The sequence below is a fragment of the Puma concolor genome, chromosome C1 (assembly GCF_028749965.1).
Source record: "Puma concolor isolate L17-30 chromosome C1, mPumCon1.1.hap2, whole genome shotgun sequence".
Classification (NCBI taxonomy): domain Eukaryota; kingdom Metazoa; phylum Chordata; class Mammalia; order Carnivora; family Felidae; genus Puma; species Puma concolor.
Genome location: NC_141674.1, coordinates 88328931 through 88346082, shown reverse-complemented (window position 1 = coordinate 88346082; position 17152 = coordinate 88328931). Strand labels below are relative to the sequence as shown.

The window sequence follows — 17152 nt, the reverse complement described above, 5'->3', positions numbered from 1 at the left end:
CTCCTCAAAACAAGGAAATATTACCTAACAAAGATATTACCTTAATATTTAATGTGTACTTTGTGACTAGATTACAATTTGTTGTTCCTTCTGAAGGGAATTTTAACCTGAATAAGTGTTACAAAGGGGTAAAATGTTACATAAGTAATAATAAATTTATAATCTAGAACCTCCTTCATATGCATTGTTCTTCACAGGATATATATCATTGTATATCAATTATTATTTTTCAGAATAAATATGGTGTAGCTTTGTTGATGCCAGAAATGCAGATTCAATTTATATAATATGGTTTGTTGCAATATTTTATTTTGCTACCTGTAATTTTGCCCCATCCCCTTTCAAAAGATTTAATATGGTACATTTTAGATAATATTAATTTTATCTTAAGTACTGGCTATTTATATTATGCATGCTGGCTCTAATATACACAAAGGTGGTTTTCAAATGTATTTTGGGCAAATGAATATTAATGCATTATTCTCAAAGTGAAGAGACTTTGTAGTAAAAACTTGTCTTTAAATTTCGATCATTATTTTAAATCCATCTGTTTACCACCTATCATTTCCCTCAGTAAAATGGAAACAATCCTTACAGAATCTACTTTTGTTTAACTTTACACTGGACAAAGACTAAAGTGGAACAACAAAATATACGGAGTGTGACATAAAAAATGTAGTTATTTCGCCTCTTGTTCCAACTTTTGTGATATCACCATGCATAAGAAGATGTTTTGTACCCTGTCAATAGATGACCTGCATTTTCCCCCAGCTTTACTGAGGTATAAATAGCAAATAAGAATTATACATATTCATAGTGTAAAATTTGGTGTTTCGATATATGTGTACATTGTGAAATAATCCCCACACGCCAAGCTAATTAATATATTCATTACCTCACATAATTACCTTTTTTGAATGTGGCATGAGAACACTTAAGTGTATTCTCTTAACAAATGTCAAGCATACAATACAGTGTTGTTAATTATATTCACAATGCTGTGTATTAGATCTCCAGAACCCATTCATCTTGTGTATCTGAAAGTCTGTAACCTATGACCAATGTTTCCCCATCCCCCCCACACCACAGCCTCTGGTGATAAGCATTCTACTCTCTGCTTGTATGAGTTTGGCTATTTTAAATTCCAGGTATAAGTGAGACCATGCAGTATATTGTGTATATTTAAAATTTAAAGCATTTAATATGGACATTTTATAGTTGATTTGAATGACAAACTGCTTAAGTTTTATTTCAGAGCTATGAATCATGGGTCATAAAACTATTACTTATATATCATTCCATCCACCCGAGATAGATTATTTCACAATGTACACATATATCAAAACACCAAATTGTACACTATGAATATATACAATTCTTATTTGTTATTTATATCTAAGTAAAGCTGGGGGAAAATACAGGTCATCTATTGACCAAATACAAACATCTTCTTATGCATGGTGATATCACCAAAGTTGGAACTAGAGGGGAAATAACTACATATTTTTAGTCACACTTTTTATATTTTGCTTATATTCGTTGCTTTTTAAATAATGTAAGTGTAATATTTTTCTTGTAAGGTTTATCTAAAATAATAGGTATTTGCTACTCCTCTTGAGAGAGAAAATAATTTACACACACTAGTATTACTAATAAATTCCTAGAAAATACTTGATATTTCCATCATGATGCAAATAACTCAAGAAATTAAAATATGTGCATATTCTCAAAGAGTAAGGAATTATGTACACCAAACAGTCTTTCCCCTGGAGTTATGTTTATATTTAATATAATGCATTTCAAACCAAAATTAGGAGCAATGGTTTTATACCAGTATTACTGGAAAGAGCAGAGTTGAAAGTTAAAGGAAATTCAGGCCTCACATTTTTTTAAATTTAAAACTATTTCCACTTCAAAATTTCTAGTTCCACTGATTTTGTGTAGGAATACAGCATTATTGTAAAGCATCATGTAAAAATAATGTAGAAACATTATTTCACTTGGAAGATTAATTGGATACAATAATTTTCTAGGTGTAGAAAATTAGTAATAGACTTTTATAACTAAAACATGCTAGTCTAGGAGGTTTATTTATTAGCCTGCTAAGCTAGGAAATAGCCATCCATACTTTTTTAAATGTTTGTTTACTTATTTTTGAGAAAAAGAGAGCAAGCAGGGGAGGAGCAGAGAGAGGGAGAGAGAGAATCCCAAGCAAGCTCTGTGTCGCCAGCACAGAGCCTGATGTGGTACTCAGTCCCATGACTGTGAGATCATAACCTGGGCCAAAATCAAGAGGCAGATGCTCAACGGACTGAGCCACCCAGGCACCTCTAGCCATCTATATTTATACAAGGAGATCATAAAAGTGAACAAATTTATAATATTTATATCCTCAAGAGGAGTTTTAATTAGTATCTCAGTATCTTTGTGTATAAGTACAGTACTTTTCTATGATCTCAGATCTCTATTAAATATATTTTATAGAATATAGAATCAGTATACTACCAACTGATTTGCTTTTTTGTTATTGTAAAGATAAAGCAAATTAACATAGTAAAAATTAAAGTTATTTAATCAATAAACTAAATTATAATATGAATATTGATGCAGCACAAAAGCACAATATAAAATTGGTTAGGAAACATGCAGATGTCTGTTTTGTGTGATTTGGTGGTAACTTGGGTTAATGCTCTATTAACTACTTGCTGAGACACCCACTTCTGTCTCCTCACTTGAGAAATAAAAATACTGAGGTCAATAATAAGAAAAGTTCCTTCTTAAAGTCTTCTACTGACTTTTAAACAATATACTGAATTAAGGTCTAGTCTAAAATGTCGTGGCCATCATTGAAAGCAGTTTTACAAGCATAAAAATATCATTTCTGTGTTTTGAAGCTCATTTCCTCTCTTCTTTATAGGGTGAGCCTGGAGAAGCAGGGAACCCAGGGCCCCCTGGGGAAGCAGGCACAGGCGTAAGTGCTGGCCTATTGTCAACATGGGATGGTAACAGTTTGGGAATTCCTTTTTGAGTATTTTATTTTATTTTATTTTTTAAATGCTTATTTATTTTTGAGGGAGAGAGAGTGGGGAGGGGCAGAGAGAGGGGGACAGAATTTCTGAAGCAGGCTCTCTGAGAGCCCAATGCAGATCTTGAACCCACAAACCGAAAGATCATGACCTGAGCCGAAGTCACACACTTAACTGACTGAGTCACCCAGGCATCCCCCTTTTAGAGTATTTTAAACATGTGACTTAACTCCTACCTGTAACTCAGTTATTTACTTTTCTTTTCCAACCCATTACAAACAATCACAAATGCAGAGCGTATTTGTTTAATAATCTTGCATACCCGGCGCATATTTTGATTTACATAGAAATTGAAAGAAAATGACATTTGCATAAGTTAGAACATTAAAACTATAAGCTGTTTATACAATTTGGGGGAGGGGGCTGTCCACGAACGACACAAACCCTGCTACATCAAACCCACATTTATGAATTGTAGTAGGATTGTATTAATTCTCATTTAGATTGGTTTAAACCTGGAGTGAATTTGACCCCTAGGAAACATTTTGGCAATGTCTGGAGACATTTTTGGTTCACACTAGGAGGAATGTCACACTTGATGTCACACACCGGCATCAAATTAGTAGAGACCAGGGATGCTGTTAAACATTTTGCAGTGCACAGGACAGCCCCCCAGCAGCAGAATTATCTGACCCAATAGGCTGAGACTAAGAAATCCTGATTTACAGCTTATAAGGTAATCATTCTTTTTCTTACGTTGTTGTAGGGCCCCAAAGGAGAAAGAGGAGAGAAAGGAGAAGCTGGTGCACCTGGTGCTGCTGGACCTCCTGGTGCTAAGGGACCACCAGGTGATGATGGCCCTAAGGGTAACCCGGTAAGTGAGCTTGGTCCCTTTCAGGTAGAGCCTATGTCAAAGCCACTTAGGAGTTTTTCATAGAAAGATTAGAAATCATGAAACTCTGGCCCATAGCTGGTGAAGCTGACTTTTCCTTATTTCATATATGCATAAGCATTCTCGATTAATTTCATTTTTTGAACATTTTCTAGTGGGGAGAAGGGAAATCCTCTCATACGGTTTTACCATGACTTAGCTCTTAAACATCAGAATATTGTGACTTTATGAAAAATATTTTTATTTATCTTCTTTCTCTTAAAAACATCCCTCTAGGGTCCTGTTGGTTTTCCCGGAGATCCTGGTCCTCCTGGAGAACCTGGCCCTGCAGTAAGTATCATGGGAAAATAAAGGAATTATTTTGATGGGGAGGTTACCCGTGTCTTGGTTGTTAATAATTAAATTCTTGATTACTTAATTGGACCCCCAAAAATAGAAAGGAAAAGAAAATGTAAACTGCAGCTATAAAATCCATATAGTTGAAGACATTTAGACCTCTGTTGCATGATTATTTTCTTCATTTAGGTTAGTTTTCCAGACTTTGCTGCATTGTATGAACTGATTATCTGAGTAGCAACATTACTCTTATTTCAAAGTTGCAGCATCTTTGCTTTTATTTCTGTGTCTCCTCTGGTGCAAATACTGTCTCAAACCGCCGTATTTGTTCATGGTGAACAGATCCACTGGCCTTCTACACTAATTCCATCCTCTTCTTTTCTTGTATTAACAACACACTGTATTTTAAACTTGATGTGGTCGCAGTTTCACAAATCTTTGTCGGAAGAGTGAGAGATACCACAATCCTTAAAATACAATCGAAAGATTTTAGTAATACTTCTATTTGTCCCTTTAGTAATCATTTATCTCAGGGACTCAGATAGGATATCATACCCTTTTTTTCTAATAAAAGCAAATTCATAGTGAGAAATATCTGTGTTCACTTTCTATTGCCCATTATAGGGTCAAGATGGTGTTGGTGGTGACAAGGGTGAAGACGGAGATCCTGGTCAACCGGTAATTAAGCACACTGTTTTTATTTACTCTTTACACAGTCTCAAGACATTTTAAAGAAGTAATCAAACTTTCAAAAGCATAGCTAGGTGGGTACACATTTTTCTGAAAGAAGTGTCAGTTATCATTGAATTTCAGTTCAAACTTACGTGGAGTTTCTTACTCGATGTGATTTAAGAAATACAAGCAACCTTCATAATAAAAAATGTAGTGGTGCCATACTAATGATTTTGTTGTATTATGTCAAATTCAGTATCTATCCATTTGTGTTAAATAAAAAGTTATTTTAAAAACACAAATAAGGCTTAAATGAAGACAGCCATGTTATCAGCCTATCATTAGCATGATTGCACTTCAATTTCTAACCTAAATGAACTCCGCATTGTATTGGACTATCACTATTATTTTGTTTTACTTTGAGAATGACTCAACAGGGGCTTTGGCCACATATGGGTATTTAGGGAAGAGGTAAAGGAAGGCACTAAATTAAATAGGAGCCAAAGACAAATCACACCCCTAACATAGTTTTGTCTCCAGAGCCATCCCCACTGGATATTTGTAGGCTTATTCTGTGTAGATAAGACTTGCAGATCATAGCCCAACATGCTGAGTACTCCTTGGCATAAGAATGCTGGTTTTGTACAAGAAGAAATTAAGAAGTAACAGTTTTATGGTTTCACAAATGCATGTGATAAGAGAAGAGTTATTAATCATATGATTCAATTAATTAGTATGGCTCCTGGCTGCTTGTCAGATATAAGTTAGCAGTTTTTAAAAAGAGCACAGTTTTAAGATAAGGAATTTGAGTCACTTTCTTCCAGCTATGAAAAAGTTTTCCATCTGAATTTACTAGCTCTAATTATAGATATCTAGAGGAAGTTTAGGAATCTGAAATACGGCTGAGATTATCCGGGAAAGATAGATGTGGGGAGATGAAGAAGTTTGGATTCGGTCCAGATTTAGAAAACAATGCTGTGGACCATAAAACAATGCCCAATTAAAAGCTATTTTTCACATTTTATAGGGTCCACCTGGCCCATCTGGTGAGGCTGGCCCACCAGGTCCTCCTGGAAAAAGAGTAAGTTTTTAAAATTTGTTATTTGAGGGGCACCTGGGTGGCTCAGTTGGTTAAGTATCCTACTCTTGATTTCGGATTAGGTCATGATCTCACATTTCATGAGATTGAGCCTGGCGTCTGACAGTGCAGAGCCTGCTTGGTGTTGTCTCTCTCCCTCTCTCTTTTTGCCCTTGCCCACTCGCTCACACATGCACATGCATGTACTCTTTCTCTCTCTCTCAATAGATAAATAAACATTTTTAAAAAATAAAATTCTTTATTTGAAACATCCACTCATCTACTATGTGTATAAACATAATATTCTTAAGCTGTAGACAGCATATTATAATGATGCTGAAAAAATATAAGTCTTAGAGAAGAGGGTAATTTCTTACATTTGTCAAAATATTTAAATGGAACATACTTTAGTGACAGATTTAATCAGTCACAATAGACAGTAGTTTCCCACTTCTCTGTGCTTAGGTCTCCCCTCTGTACAAATGCAGTCTGTTGTAAAAGACTGATGGAACCCTGAACTTCAACTACAGGGAGATGAGATGCCAAAGTCCATTGCTAGCTAAAAACATTGCAAAAATCTGAATGCAACTATCAATAGAAAGAGCCCAGGAATCAGCATGTAATGTTCGCTTGCTTGACACCGTCAAACTTCTCTGATTTGGAACCATGGCAGGATTTTAACAAAACACTACAGCAAAATGTAAATAAATAGATCTTGTTCAAAATATTGGCTCCAAAAGCATAAGAGACTCTTAAAAACTGAGAACAAATTGAGGGTTGATGGGGGGTGGGAGGGAGGGGAGGGTGGGTGATGGGTATTGAGGAGGGCACCTGTTGGGATGAGCACTGGGTGTTGTATGGAAACCAATTTGACAATAAATTTCATATATTGAAAAAAAAATATTGGCTCCAGTGGATGATAGGAGATTAACTTTTTCTTACTACTGTACTGTTTTCATAATGAAACCATTTCTGTTGACCTGCCTCTTACAATACTTACGTCATTATCCAGTGTTCTCCTATCCCTCCTTTAGTCTATTTTCTGACCTACCTGCAAACAAAATATGTGGTAAACATCAAAATGTATTTCTTAGGTTCATTCCCCTTTCAGTAATCCAAAGGCACAGAGCCATTGGAACTACTGTGGTTTTCTAATGGTAGTTTTGCTTTAGTGGGATTTTCACACTCCACATTCTCACAGAGTAGGGACAGAATTTAATTTTCTCCTTCAGCAATATAAATTTGAGTCAATATTTATAAACATTTTCCTTTGCCAGAAATAAATTTATTTTATACTAAACATCTTCCTGAATACACTTGTTTCTTCATTGACCAAGTGCTTTTTAACCTTCCACCTTCCCTGTTCTTCTTATATTCTAACTATATTCTAAATAATATTCTTATTGCTTTTGTTTTGTTTTGTTGACAGCCCTGAAGCATGGTCTTGGTAGAAAAAAAAAAATGTCTCACACAGCAACCACTGGGCTGTTATTCTTAGAAAGTAATTACAAAGTGTAACATGATTTTTGAGATCTCCTTCCTATTTTTGCCTGCAGTCTGAATGCCATTAAAACTTTCTAGATGGATGAGTAAATGATACTAAACCTTCCTAATAGAATATTGACCAGAATGTTACGAGTGGCAGTGATACTGAGAAACAACATTCTAACAGTTATTGAACAAGTAGGAAAATTAAGTTGTCATTTGTAGTACATGTACATTCTGTCATGTATTTGTAATACTAGAGAATAAATGTACATTTCCTTAAGGCACTAGAAGATTGTATGGTTTGTGTTGATAAAACATGGAATTTTGATACTCAAGTTATCATTATAGCTGTTTGAAAACAAGAGCTAGGTCCACACTCTTTTATTGAAAAACCTCCTAGAGGTCACTAAAATAATTTAAACATGATAACTTGAAACTGCTCAAAATGCACCATTAAATGGAATTCTAAAGACTCCAGTATTAACAGAAATGCAGACAAAACTTTAACCTGTATATATACACCATATAGTATATATATTCTTATTACATACATACATGCTGTTATATATGTGCATATATTCTCATTATATATTCTTTCCATCCTTATGTGTTTATGCATGAATGTGAATGGTCAAAAGATAAAGTGTTAAAAGGAAACATCCCTTCCACATTTAACCCACACTAAGATTCAGATCAGAGATTAGATTCTTGGGAAAGCCTTCCCTACTGTCAAACTACAACATTGTGCCTATTTTTATATACCTACCTCATCTCTGCACATTTTATAATGTACTATCTTTGTTAATTTTGGTGTCTCTCTTCAGAAATGAAACTTCATAATGAAACTTCATGAACTCCTTAGGATTTCATGGTTTTTTGTTTTTTGTCCTTTTTTTTTTATTCTTTTGGTGTTTTATCTTTTTGTATTCTCCGTGTACATTTCTGGAACACAAGGACAATTTAAATATTTTTTACATGAATGGAAGAAGAGATAAATTATAGAATAATATTGTAAAATGTGAATAGTGGGGAGAGGTTATGTTCTGTATTTTATAGGAAGTATATTTCTCATGGTGAAGAAAATCCTGTGTAACCATGGCTACTGGTGGAGAATTAACTGGGGCCTGTTTTACTGTATTATGTTTTAGGAGGCATTTTCTAATCAGAACACTCATGAAAGTACAGCAGGTAGTTCACTAGATTAAGTCCTTGCCCATCTGTTTATGCAGATATATGAGAAGTAAGTAAGACAAGAATTTGTCCATATGCACTATTAATTTTTTTCAAAGGAAACTTCATATTCCCCTAGAAAAAGTGTGTTTTCATCCCAGTTTTTCTTTAAAAAAACAAAACAAAACAGAAAAAAACACTCTGTGCCATCTGGAAAAATTATATAAGAAATAAATGAAAATGGGAAAAATGAGATAAAGAACAGAGAAAATCCATTTAATATGGATTTCCACCGTGACAGATATCAGACGTTCATTCAGAGAAGGAAGAAGTCCTTTTGGGATGGAGAAACTCTATTTGAATCAAAATTTTGTGGCTGTGTTGTAGTTTACTCGTGTTTAAATTCTCTAGGCTCTTCAAACTCAGATTGTCTTTTCTCCTTTGTGGTAAAAGCAGTATTTTTGTTACATTTTTAGACAGCTGATGACTAGCTTTTCTCCAAAGCTAGATATTTATAAATCTTCTGTTCTTTATGTTCATGTGTGTTAGTGCAGTCCTTCGAAAAATTCCATACCCTTATGTCACGAGTTTAAGGGAAACTTCTATGAAGTTTCATAGAATAAGGAATAAGGAAAAGGACAGAATAAGGAAAAGCCCATTGTTCAGTTGAATCTCATAATTTCTATTTCCAAAATCACAGTCATTATGGTTGTTTTGGTTTGCATATGTTAATATCTTAAACATCACACCGAAATAACTTATGACATTTTAACATTAAATTATTTGAAGTTTATGCTTCTATACAGAAATCCTCTTGCATAAATAGCATGAAATTAAAAAGAAGCACTTAAGTTTTAAGCATATATTAATGTTAGCATAATGCTGTTGCCTCAAGAGACTGCTTCAAAATATATACATTTCCTACCTTTTGGTTGAGGCACAATAGAGTTACCATGATGATATTGAGAAAATTATGCTATATTCGTTGGTTCTCTCAGAGATAAATGAGTTCACAGAATGCTCCGAGTTTGATGAAGTGCTTGATACTCCTTTTAAATGTGAATTTAAAAGACCGAATTAAAGACTAGCTTGTGCTCACCATTAGCATATTAATATGGCACCTGAAAGAGAGGAGTCTTCCTCCTGCAGCACCTTATTTTCACCAGTTAACACCATCTCCCCTACTCTCCCCAACCTCCAACCTCAATCTCAGTTGATGATTTTGAGTACAATTCATTACAAAATTGAAGTAACTGATGGAATACGAGAGAGAGAGAGTCTGGGGAAAAAGGAAATGCAGTTTCTTAGAGATCATGAAGTTTCTTTTTTAAACCTTCTGTGGTTATATTTGAACTTGAGCAGAAAATTTCAACATTAAATTGAATCTTAATGCTTGTTAAGTGATAAAAACTCAGTTAATGAGTGTAAATTAATGTTTTATAACAAAATTGTAAATCTTCTATGTCTTTGAATGAATTGAAAATGTATATTGGGGGGTCATTCTATAGGCCAAAAGCATTTGTATTGTGCTTCTATTAAGCTATCAAACCAAGTGCCCAGCTTCTGTTGATTTGAAATGTTACTAAAAATGACATGAGGATCCAATATAATAGAAACAAAATTTAGATGTGTCAATTATGTTATAATTGAAAAAATGATTTCTTTGATACTTTCTTTGAATGTTATATCATGTAATATAAATGATTATAGATGATTTTTTTCTCATCATTTTGTTACAAGGTTTAGAAATGTCTTATATTTCACAGATGACTATATAAATGTAAGAAGGAAATATGAATATCAGGTATCAAAATCTGATTATATACTACAGGATCATCTTATATATTATTTTTTAGCCAACTCAAAAATTTCCAATTAAAACAAGTTGTTGCAAACATAGAATTTATATTTTTCAGGTATTAGAAACAGCATGCATGGAAAAAATAATTTGTTGACATGGTGTCAACAAGTGTATTTTGAGAGCTTATTTTGTTAGACCTGACTCTTAGGTTGCCAACATGGTGAAAAGTATAGGTAAAATACATTAATGTATAATAATAATTATATTTGCTAATGTTACCAATGATAGAACCAAAGCCAATGTTTGTTCAGTGTTTTCTATGTCCCAAACACTGTTATATGCCATTTACCTTTATCAATTCATTAAGTTGTTATGATGACTCTAGGAAATAGCTCCTATTCTTATCCACATTTTGCAGAGAAATAAACTGAGGCACTGACCTGGCGAATAACTTTCTAGAGATCACAAGGCTAATTGGTGCCCGGGACGAGGATTTGAAGTCAGGAAATCTGAGTCCAGGCTTTATGCCCTTAAGCCCCAGATTCCGTATCTGTGTTTGATACCACTACCCAAGAAAGCCTGAAAAGTACTTTTACGTGTGTTATCTCATTTAAATTTAACAACAATTCTATTGCAAGAGAATTTTTATTGGTAATATTTTATGGATGAAGTTCAGGAATGCTAATAAATTGTTAAAAGTCACAAAGCTAATGAAAAAAGAACTAAAGAGAATTGGGTAGACAGATATCTTACAAAGATACCTATATAGTCAAGGAGGAGTATTATGAATAGCTTTAAACAGAGAAGTAACTAGCATCTCTCCATAGCAATCTGTGCAGCTATACAAAAGTCAGGCAAACACCAGAATATCCTCATAAGCTTTTGGATGACATATGGAGAGTGAAGATTTTTTTTTCTGCTCTTGCTCTAATATTAGGTTTTAAAAAGTGATAACTATATTTATGCCACTTATTTATGTGAATTGCATAGTCCCAGAAAATGAAAATAAAATTTCTGCTGACAGTCAAGATTTTAAATGTGATGCTCTCAGTCGGACATGATCCTATAAGAATGTATACATAACATATGGATGTTCTATGATTAAGAAAGGAGCCTAAAAATAAAAAAGGAGTCAATCTTAAAATACCTTTAAGGATGAAAGTGAAATCTGATACATGCATTCCTAATTATACAACATAATAAATGATACCTGAGTATTTAACACACTAAGGGTAACTAAGTCATCAGCTTTTCTTAAAGAAATTATCTTTACTGTTTCCTTACATTGATGTGTGATTATCTGTCAATGTGTGTTTCATTTATGTTTACTATTCTAACTGAAAGTTTTTATATAAAAGGGTTTTGATTTTTCTCATTGCATTTTAAACTAAATAGCTATACGCAGTCCCTATTAGAATCTGTTACAAATTAAACTGGAGTATTTGTGAATAAGTCCTCAGTTACATTACTCTTATATGCGATATATATTTTACGTGTACTTTTATGTTTATAGGGCCCTCCTGGAGCAGCAGGTGCAGAGGGAAGACAAGGAGAAAAAGGCGCCAAGGTAAGATATACAAGTATTATGTTTGAAAGGCTTATACATTGAACAATACCCATTTCAGTACTTTTAATAGCATACAGGATGTCTTTTCTCATTATTAATGTGTTCAAACATTTTATTTCTAACAGGGAGAAGCAGGTGCTGAAGGCCCACCTGGAAAAACTGGCCCAGTTGGTCCTCAGGGACCTGCTGGAAAGCCTGGTCCAGAGGGTCTTCGGGGCATCCCTGGCCCTGTGGTAAGCACCTGTGCTAAAAGACGCCATTTTGAAAATAATGTTTCATTTCCAAAAAATTGTGAATGAAAATATTTATGACAGCATTATTTCATAAGTAATCGTGTGGATGTCTCATAGGAATTCAGTAAATGTCATGTAATCATTAAAGTCAGATATTCTTAAAATATTTAAAGATATCATTTATTTAGTAAGTTCATGGTGAATTCCAACATAGAAAGGCAGAAGAGAAAACCCAACCCTAAGAACTCAACAATATGAAGTTTTTATACATGTATCCATCTAGACATGCACACACAAGGTAAAAACACTCAAAATTGCTTATAACATTTGTAGATGTTCTCCATGGGATGGAATTCATAGATGATGTTTTCTTGCTTTCTTTTTGTGTTTCCAAAATTGAAATGAAGAAATATGTATGCTTTTGTTAATCAAAAAATCAATTGTGTTTATTTTCCATAGGGAGAGCAAGGTCTCCCTGGAGCTGCAGGTCAAGATGGGCCTCCTGGTCCTATGGTGAGTATAGTCTTTTCTGTTACTTCGAAAGGGAAAGCTCCAGAAGCAAAATTGTTTACAGGCTAGAATTTCCAAAATTGTGTCTTACAAAATAGTTTATATTTCGTACAATATTTCAGAAAGCATATTACTTAGACCTAAAAAGAGGAAAGTAATCCTAAGGGATGGGTTATTTGGAAATTTTTCCCCTTGATCAGATCTTTCCTTTTTGTCCTTTGGAGAAGAAAAAAAAATATTTCCACTCTGAATAAAATGCCACTAATGGCCCAGCCAGTTCTTTTCCAAATGTGGACAGTTCCCCCAAATGCATGCAATTACACTTAGTTTCCTGGCACTTCATTTAAAAGAATGACATTGGCACAGGCACATAGTGATTCCTTCACCAAATAAATTGTTCTCTTCGTGAGTCACACAGGCTGAAAGATAAAACATTAACCTCCATTAGTGGAGAAAGGTATAATTATTACAACTGAAGCTGGGTTACAATCATCAACCCTGTGTTCAAACATGGCTTTATAAATCCAACAGAGCACTTTGTTGACCGGCATACTGTTCATAGATGGGAGTTTATTATAGGTGCCAAGGCTATCCTCCCTACAAAATTTGGACAGAAGTGAGAATCCAAGTCTCGCCTTAAATCATTGTCTTCTGGGTGACAGATTCTGTCTTATGGTAGAGGTGTTTGAAATTCATTGTCCAAAAATAGTTATGCATGAAGGGATTAATCAAAACAGCAAATAACACATACAGCATTATGTAGGTGTGATGCATGTTGGTTCAAATAGTCAAACACCTCCTTATGCCAATTTAAATTTTACAAAAATACCTCTTATCATGAATATATTAATTACCTGACAGATAGATGCTCAGAGAGCCATCAAAACTGATATTCATAATCTTAATTATGAGGAGGAATGTGGGTCATTCCTTTTAGTAAAAATGCCACAATATATACCAAATACTTCATAAGTGTTACAGAGGTTATTTTTTTAACTGTCATTGAAAGTTAAAGATCATTTATTTTAGTAAAGGGATAAACATTATCAAATTTTGAGTGACCTCAAGCCGGAGATTATCACATCTGCAGGTGACCCCCTCAGCATAACAGGAGCCTGGCTGAAGCTGGGTGAGTTCCCCGTCTACACCACTATTTAGGGAATTCTCCTTAGATATGGTAAATTCCTAACTGCAGAGTCAGTGCCTGGAAAAAAAAAAAAAATGCGCCTTAATGTAGACTTAAAATTTGCCAGAGATTTTTTTCTTGTTATTTCAGATTTTCCAGTAAGTATTCTGACCTTTATCCAGATGAAATAAAAAACATCATGCTGGAGATTTCCTTCAGATAATATTAAAATTAAAACCATCAGACATTCCACCTGATTCCAGCTTATAAAAGTTTATATTTCTGACTCTCCGATAGATGTGAGTTTACAGAGCAAGGGACTGAACAACTCAAACCCTTTTAAGCAGAGTGAAATGAAAGGCATCGGAATTTGGCAGTTTAGGTGACTTGCTTTTCTCTGGATGCTTGTTTTCTCAGAGAGTACTTATGTGAATATATTGCAGCTTTCTCATAGCATCAACCACTTTGACAATGACATCTAATTTTAATGAAAATGCTAGTCAGTCCTTGTGAAGTGAGGACTGTCAGAGAAACCATCTTCAAGATGCATTTTATGGCAATTTAATGAACTTTTCAACTCAGCTATGAAAAACTTTAGTAGGCAATTTTTGATCATGGTTATTCGTTAAGGTCCTTGACCCTGAACCCAAACTCCCTGGTTTCACAAACAAATACTACCACTGACTTGCTTTAGGAAGGTTATTTTTTTTTCAAAAAAAATTTTGTAAAGTTTATTTATTTTTGAGAGAAAGAGACTGAGTGTGAGCGGGAGATGGGCAGAGAGAGAAGGAGACACAGAATCTGAAGCAGGCTCTAGGCTCTGAGCTGTCAGCACAGAGCCCAACACAGGGCTTGAACTCATGAGCAGTGAGATCATGACTTGAGCTGAAGTCAGATGCTTAACCAACTGAGCCACCCAGGTGCCCCAGGAAAGTTATTTATTTTTTTAAGTGTTAGGTTCCTCATCTGAAAAATTAGAATATCAATAGCATCTATCTCATGGGATGTTATGAAGTTTAATTGAATTAAATGGGATTATTAATATATTTTTACCCCATGGGGGTCTTATGTTAATTAAATGAGTTATATGTAAAACACTTAGGCCATAATTGGCATTAGGAGCACCAAAGAATTATTAATTGAATGAAATAGTGTTTTGAAAAAGAAACAATTTCATATTCTTAGTGAAAAGTGACTAAATTTTTGGCACCTGATTGGCTCCGTCACTAGAGCATGCAACTGTTGATCTTGGGGTCCTGAGTTCGAGCCACACCCTGGGGGTAGAGATTACTTAAAAAAAACTAAATTTGACCTCATTCATGCATATATACCATTAATAAATTTTTTTGAAAGACACTGTTGAAGCAAATGAAAAGACCAACAAATAAATTATGCTGACTTACAGCAGTTAGAGTATAAAGTGGTAAGTACTATAATAGAATCAAGCAGAGAATGCTGCTAAATATATTCAGAGTAGAACTGTTAAAATGCCATCTCCTCTGGGGACCTTTCCCTCATAGGAAATATGGTAAGATTATTAAATAAGGACGAGAGGGGTTTAAATGTGTCTGGGAGGCTTAAAAATGTGGGAGGTAAAAACAAGAGACGTCTTAAAACCCATACAAATTGGCATTAGTCTCTGAAATTAATCCATGTGAAATTCATGTGAATATTTCCTCCATAATGTGTTTTCTCCTCATTATAATTATAAATATATTCACACCCACATCCACGTCTACACAAATTTCAGAAGTCTGTTATCATTGCATTTCTGCAGCTACCCTTTGGGTCTCTTTTCCTCTTCTAGAAGCTGCCTGAAACTTCCTGCTGTAGGGTCCACTAGTCAAACAAAACCACGACAATCCCCTTTCCCCAATTTTTAAATGCTACTTCGCTATTCTATTCAGTAAGTACAACTTGCTCTGCTTTTATCATTCAGGACAGGCAGCTACCCAGTTAGACAGTTGCACTCTATCTAACGGAGCAGTGTGGGTGCTGTTTTGTTTTCTCTGGCTTTTGTTTTATCAGAGTATTTATACACTTACTTATACACTTACTGTTACTTGCCAAGATATTTTATAGGTCTTTTATATACAATTTTATATCAACCTTTGGAGTGGAAATTCTTTGGGGCAGGAATGAAACATCTTCTAAAAGTTTTAGGATGATAATATGTTTGGTGTTTGCCCCCTCTGTGTAATTAGATATACTAGAGTTTAGATAAGGTACAGTATATATTTTTCACTTTCAAAGTTAGACATTTCTCAGGGTAAAAATTAAACTTCTATATATGCATGAAATTTAGGTGCATATATAATTAGAATCACCATATGGAACTGAGAGGATAGACTAGTACATATGAGCGCTAACAGAAAGCTAAGGACAATGATGAGATTATATAAGAATTTTATTTGAGGGTTTTTTTAAGTTGAATCAATGATTTTTGAGTATGTAGTCAACAAAAACTAAATGGAATAAAACAGTGTTTTAAAGAGAACAGAAATTGTGGCTACGTTCTCTTCTCTGTGTGTACAGTCAAAATTAACAGGATTTCATAATTTTAAACTAATTTTTATGTTTTGAAGGTAGGATTAGCATCTGTTTGAGTTTTGAGCTTTCACTTTATTTTATTTCATGTTCTTTTATTAGATGAACCTATTTGTTCCAAAATAGCTAAAAAAGAGATGAAAAATTACCACAGTATAATCATACGTCCCTTCTTTTCACATACTGATAAATATAAAATATCTGACAGCATTATTTCAAACCATAAATGCCTGAAAAAATGGTAGATGGCTTACTGAATTGCAGTTTGTTTGTTTTTTAATGCTACATCTAAACTATCTGTAAATAGGTTTGAGATGTGTAGTATTCCATAATGATTAAACAGGTTTAAACAGCAAAGCATTTGCTTTTTACCAAATTAAACATTCTTTCACAATATGACATTCTAAATAAAGTGCAAGATCTGCAGTTTCTTTCAACATCAATGCACTAGAGTTTTGAGATGCATATCAAAGCAAATATCCTGTAAAGCATATAATACTGCAGGGGAAAATGTTTGATTGTATATTCTAGGCACTTAATAATGTATCATCCCTGTTTTCCTTTTCACTTTATAACTTATGAATTATGTATTTCCCTAGGGTTTCTCAATTTACAATATCCTAAATAAGAAATAGAAAATATGTACTTGGAATAATCTTTTTATGTGAAGAATTGATATTTTTGATATGTCCCAAGTTTGGAGGGT

At 34.1% G+C, this 17152-nt stretch overlaps 1 protein-coding gene across 9 annotated transcripts in view; it reads left to right on the top strand.

Annotated features, from left to right (window-relative positions):
• Nucleotides 1–17152, top strand: part of COL11A1 (collagen type XI alpha 1 chain) — a 217187-nt gene that overhangs the window by 181621 nt on the left and 18414 nt on the right. For all 9 annotated transcript variants that reach the window (XM_086717705.1, XM_025933656.2, XM_086717706.1 and 6 more), the window contains 8 exons: nucleotides 2918–2971; nucleotides 3793–3900; nucleotides 4195–4248; nucleotides 4879–4932; nucleotides 5954–6007; nucleotides 11977–12030; nucleotides 12156–12263; nucleotides 12723–12776. In XM_086717705.1, coding sequence (XP_086573831.1) covers nucleotides 2918–2971; nucleotides 3793–3900; nucleotides 4195–4248; nucleotides 4879–4932; nucleotides 5954–6007; nucleotides 11977–12030; nucleotides 12156–12263; nucleotides 12723–12776 — 540 coding nt within the window. The remainder of the gene's footprint in view (nucleotides 1–2917; nucleotides 2972–3792; nucleotides 3901–4194; nucleotides 4249–4878; nucleotides 4933–5953; nucleotides 6008–11976; nucleotides 12031–12155; nucleotides 12264–12722; nucleotides 12777–17152) is intronic.